Source organism: Rhincodon typus, chromosome 25, assembly GCF_021869965.1.
Source record: "Rhincodon typus isolate 14 chromosome 25, sRhiTyp1.1, whole genome shotgun sequence".
In the NCBI taxonomy this organism is placed as follows: Eukaryota; Metazoa; Chordata; class Chondrichthyes; order Orectolobiformes; family Rhincodontidae; genus Rhincodon; species Rhincodon typus.
The window spans coordinates 22,378,169-22,384,168 of NC_063356.1; the positions used below are offsets into that span (position 1 = coordinate 22,378,169).

The following is a 6,000-nucleotide window of genomic DNA, read 5'->3' on the forward strand; positions in this document are numbered from 1 at the left end:
TGCACATTCTCCCCGTGTCTGTTAGGGTTTCCTCCCATAGTCCAAAGATGAGCAGGTTAGCTGGATATGCCATGCTAAATTGTTCATTGTGTCCAGGGATGTGCAGGTTATATGGAATAGCCATAGGAAATTCAAGGTTACTGAAATGGGGTTGCGAGGTAGGTCTGGGTGAGATGCTCTTTGGAGGGACAATGTGGACTCGATGGGCCAAATGGCTTGTTGCTGCACTGTAGCGATTCTATGAATCTGGATTTCAAAACCAAGCTCAATGATAGTGTCCAGGAAACTATCTCAATTGTCATAAAGACCCACTCGATTCACTGAAATGATGGAAATCTACCGTCATTACCTGGTCTGACCTATATGTGACTCTGGGCTCATAGCAATGTGGTTGACTCTTACCTGTCCTCTGAAATAACCTTGCAAGTTACTCAGTTCAGGAACAGTTAGGGATGGACAACAGTTGCTTGCAAGGCCTGCAATGCTGACATCTGACAAAAGAATTTTTCAAAATAACTCAAATGAAGCTAAATGATGGGACATTTTCCTCACCTGGTCCCTGACTGTCCTGGTTATGTCTTTACCTTCCTGCTGTGCCCTAAGCATGCCTCAGTTTCTGTCTTATTTGCTCCATTGTTAATTTTCATATAAACAATGACTTACAGGCAAAGCTCTTCTGGCCCATACATCCTGTCCAATGCAATTGCTATCAATTGCATTTTGCAATGTATGTTCCCCACCCAAAGTAGGGTAATCTAAATCTAGATAAAAACCCAGCGCAGTTTAGTTGAACAAATTTTGATATATGACTCCACTCCCTTTGGCATTCAGAATTTCTCGGGGAGATCACTTTGGCCCCAATGATTCCGTGCAGACTTTAGTTTTTGTATGGGGTCATCTCTGCCCCAGTTAAAAACAAGACTGGCTCCTGCTTGCTGGTATGCACTTTAATGTCATCTGAATTGTTGCTTTGGAGCCAACATGCTTCTTTCTCCCACTGTATTTCTATGTGTATATTTGTGTTTACAATAGAATATTATAGCAACATGCAATCTGAATAATGCATACATTGTTAATTGCCTTTCGTTGCATGGCTTCCACTGTATGTTTCCTGTTGCAGATGACTGTACTGAGACAACAAACTGTGCATACGCAAAGGAAAGCAGGAGCTAGTGAGCATGCAGAAGATAGACAAATTTCAGACAGCAGTGAATCTACTCAGAAGACAACGTGGAAGGTAAATAACTTCAGTCATTGGATACTCTGGTACAGTACACAGTTTTCATCGTTCAGGCAAGGATATGAGGGTGCCTTTTTTATTATTTCCAGAATCTCTCAAATGTTATAGAAAAGAAGGTGACCATGTGGCCCATCATGTCTGTGCTGGCTCTCCAAATTAGCATTTCACTTTGTGCCACTCTCCTGCCTTTTCCTTGTAACCCTGCATATTGTTTATTTTTAAATAATTATCTTATTATCTAATAATACCTAATTTCCTTTTCTATTCCTCAACTGAACCTGCCTTCGCCACACTGTAAGGCAGTGATTTCCAAATGTTTTACGTTTTTGTTTCTTATACCAAGTACTTTAAATCTGTTCTTTCTCCAGAATACTGACAAAAAAAATTATGGTTAGCTTCATTTCCAGTTTAGTTCCCATGAATATTTCAGTGCTTGATCAAGAGAACAATGCAGAGAATGTTGAGGTTTGTTCGTTATACTTTTTTTTTAAAAAAGCGGAATTGCCAAATTGCAATTTTAGCTGATGATAGTGCTGGACAAGTCAGATTCCAGAACAAAACATGCGTTGATAGATTATATGTTTAATCTTTTTGATAAATTGATCAATGTGCTGGTTAGTCACCAAAACATAGCAATGTGAGGCTGCAGATATCCTTTAATAACAGAGCTGAAGTTTAATACACAAAAGAAAGATCTTAAAACAAACACTATACAACATTATCCAATACAGCCTTTAAATTTCTACTTAATGGTTTCTCCAGTTTCTGTTTTTGGAACTATAGTGACAATTTATTGACGTCTTTGAGTCTGATGGTGTGCACTTTTCACAATTCATGAATCCCTACAATGTAAAGGCAGGCCATTTGGCCCATTGAGCTCACAACGACCCTCCAAAGAGCATCCCACCCAGACCCACCCTATCCCTGTAACCCCACATTTACGATGGCTAATCCACCTAATCAGCACACCCATGGGCACTCTGGGCAACTTAGCGTGGCCAATTCACCTAACCTGCACATCTTTGAACTGTGGGTGGAAACTGAAACACCTGGAGGAAACCCATACAGACACAAGGAGAATGTGCGAACTCCATACAGATAGTTGCTTGAGGGTAGAATCGAACCTGGGTTTCTGGCACTGAGAGGCAGCAGTGCTAATCACTGAGCCACTATCCTACCCTTAAAATGACCTAAACTTTTTCCAATTCTAACAACCTGAAGATTTCTCTCCTAAACTCGTCCATCTTAGAAACTTCACAAACTAGAACTAAAACATTGCTGCTATAGTGACTGGTTTCCTCTAAACTGAGCTGAACTAAAGCCTGCTAGGAGAGAACCCTAAAAAGTTGCTTCTGAACTCAAATTCTCTTAATTCTTCTCAACTATAGTTCTGGTGTCTTTTTGGACTGAAATGAAAAGAAAGTAAATATTCACATGAGGCTGCAGATGTTCTTTAACAGCAAAGCATATGTTTATTACACAAAAGGAAAAAGAACAGACAAACCATTACACTGTTCAAAAGATTTTAAAACAGACATTGAACATTGAATAGTTTTAATGTGGCATAAACCCAAAAAATAAACATCATATTCCATTAACAGTGCAGGGGTTTTCCTGAGCCGTTGATTACTGTTTACATACCTTCCTGGAGCTGGTGCATTTTTGGCACTACTCCAGAATGACATTCTGACCTTTTTTAAAAATAAAATTTCCAGGACTAACTACATCAATATGCCCCTCTTTTTAAAACAATCCAAATTCCAAAAATGAATATAAAATATTCCATCCACCTTTCATCACTCTCAAGAAGAGAATTATAACTTTTCACTCTTGAAGAAATTCTTGTGAATTAAAACTCAGTGCACAGTAATATGATCTTTTCTCCACATTATGGTCAGCTTGCTACAGAATCGCTTATGTTATTAATCTTCTTTTGGAGCTGAGCTCGAAGGGAAAGGAAACTTTTTGTAAAGAGATATTTGAGATGCTTGATTGTCATGCAGAAATCAGAGACAATGATTCCATTAGGACCAATTTTCAAAGGCAAAAAAGCCTAGTTTTAGTCTAAGGACTTATATTGAAAGAAACTATTAGTACTTAAATGACTTTCTATTAGAAGTAATTATTTGACTATAATTAAATTAATAATCTATAGAATTGAACATTTTTGGATTAGTTAATGTAAAATCTGAGCTTGGCAAAGCAAAATCGCATTTACTGAATTAATAAAGTGACCTAACTAATTCCTGACTATGATAATACTTTATATTTCCATTCATGGAATAAAAGTCCATATTACAATGTCATCTATCTATATTCTGTGGTTAGCTATTATTCCTGTTAAATAAAAGGAGGCAACTAATGACAGTCCTTCTACCTGACTTTCTCTCTGTCTCTCAATCCAAAAAGAAGACTAATCAAAACTGCTTTAACAAAAATACAAATCATGGTATTTTGAAAGTGCCTTTTGTCAGACATCATTGAAAAAGCATAGGAAAGGAATAGGGCATTCTGCTTGTACCTGTGTAATCCTTCAATTAGATCATGTAATAGCCTTATGTTCAGGTGGAAGTGTGGAGTCCTCATAACCTGAAAATTGTTTATGGTGCAATGCTCATCTTACTAAATCATCCCCAACTGATGAATTTACTGCTTCACAATTTATTTGTCACACCTACGGATTTGTATCCATCTTCAGCCAGAAGTGCCAAGTGGATGGTCTATCTGAGCCTCCTCCTGAGGTCCCTAGCTTCACAGCTGACAGTCTTCAACTAATTCAAGTCACTCCACCTAACATCAACAAACAGCTGAAGACACTGAATACTGAAAAGGCTATGGACCCTGACAATATTCTGGCAGTGGTACTGAAAACTTGTGTTCCTGAACTAGCTGCATCTTCATGCTAAATTGGTCATAGTGTCCAGGGATGTGCAGGCTAGGTGGATTAGCCATGGGAAATGCAGGGTTACAGAGATAGGGTGAGGGGTGAGTCTGGGTGGGATGGTCTTCAGAGGGTCAGTGTGGACTCAATGGGCTGAATGGCCTGCTTCCAGACTGTAGTGATTCTGTGATTCTAGCCACGCAGTTCCAATGCAGCAATAACACTGGCATTCACCCAACAAAGTGGAAACTTGCCCAGATGTGTCCTGAGTACAAAAAGTAAAACAAATGTAATCCATCCAAGGACTGCCCTATCAGTCTACTCTTGATCATTGGCAAAATGATGGAAGAGACCATCGATAGTGTGGTTAAGTAACACTGGTATAGGAATAGCCTGCTCACCCGTGCCCAGATTAGGTTCCTGAATGGCCACCTGGTTCCTGGCCTTATTACAGCTATAGCTCAAACAAGGACAAACTAAGTGAATTCCAGTGGTGAGGTGAGAGTACTGCTCTTGACATCACAGCCGCATTTGACCAGTTGTGGCATCGAGCATCCTTAATAATAATAAAGTCAGTATGAAGCAAGGAGAAACTTTCCACTGGTTGGAGTAATACTAGGCATAAAGAAAGAGGTCAATCAGATTTCCTCAGGCCCAACCATCTTCAGCTGCATCATCAATTCTTTCCATTATAAGGTCAGAAGAGAGGTTTTCACTAATGATTGCATAATGTTCAGCATCATTCATGAGACTCCAGATACTGAAGCAGTCGTTATCCATGTGCAGCAAGACCTGCACAACATCCAGGCTTGGGCTGACAAGTGGTGAGTAACATTGCCTGGCGACTATGTGACATGAATGACCACTTCCAACAAAATAGGTCCTACCATCACCCCTTAATGTTTAATGACCTCCCCATCATCGAATCCCCTACTATCAATATCCTGAATTTGAATTGGACTAGCCGTATAAATATTGTAGCTACAAAAGCAAGTCAGAGGCTGAGAAATCTGCAGCAAGTAACTCCTCTCCTAACTCTACAAAGCCTGTTCATCATTTCCAAGACAGAAGCCAGGAGTAAGATGGAAAATACTCTCCAGTTGTTTGGATGGGTGCATCTCCAACAGTACACAACAATGAAAATAGAAATTGCTGGAAAAGCTGAGCAGGTCTGGCAGCATCTGTGGAGAGAAAACAGAGTTAATGTTTTGGGCCCAGGTACCCTTCTTCAGATCAAGAAGCTTGACACTATCAGGACAAAAGCAGACTGCTTCTTTGCCACCCCAAACACCAGCTTCAACATTCATTCCCTTCACTAGCAAATCACTAGTGGCAACATTGTGTACCATCTTCAAACTGCATAGTAGTAACTCACCAAGGATCCTCCAACAGTACTTTTCAAACCTACAACCTTTGCCGACTTGAAAAACAAAGGCAGCAGATACATGGGAAGACCAACTCCATGACTTGGAACTATATTGTTGTTTCTTTACTGTTGGTGTGTCAAAATCCTGGAAATACCTCCCTAACTGCACTGTGAGTGCCCCTAACCTCCGAGGACAGCAGCAGTTCAAGAAGGCACCTTGCCATAACCTCCAAGGACAGCAGCAGTTCAAGAAGGCACCTTGCCACCATCTTCTCTAGGGCAATTAGGATTGGGCAGTAAAAACGCTTAAACACATGCCATGAAAACGTCTTAAAAAAGGCTGGTTCACCAATATGAACACTGAGAAAGCTGATGAAAATACTTAAATTTTCCTCCCAGTTTAAAATGCCAACAAAACCTCCTGTGGATGAGAGACAGAACATAGAACATAGAACATAGAACATAGAACATAGAACATAGAACATAGAACATAGAACATAGAACATAGAACAT

At 39.8% G+C, this 6,000-nt stretch overlaps 1 protein-coding gene across 1 annotated transcript in view; it reads left to right on the top strand.

Annotated features, from left to right (window-relative positions):
- The window catches only part of LOC109913884 (liprin-alpha-4-like), a 166,699-nt gene that overhangs the window by 48,633 nt on the left and 112,066 nt on the right, over nt 1-6,000 (top strand). The window contains exon 3 of the mRNA XM_048611834.1: nt 1,121-1,237. Coding sequence (XP_048467791.1) covers nt 1,121-1,237 — 117 coding nt within the window. The remainder of the gene's footprint in view (nt 1-1,120; nt 1,238-6,000) is intronic.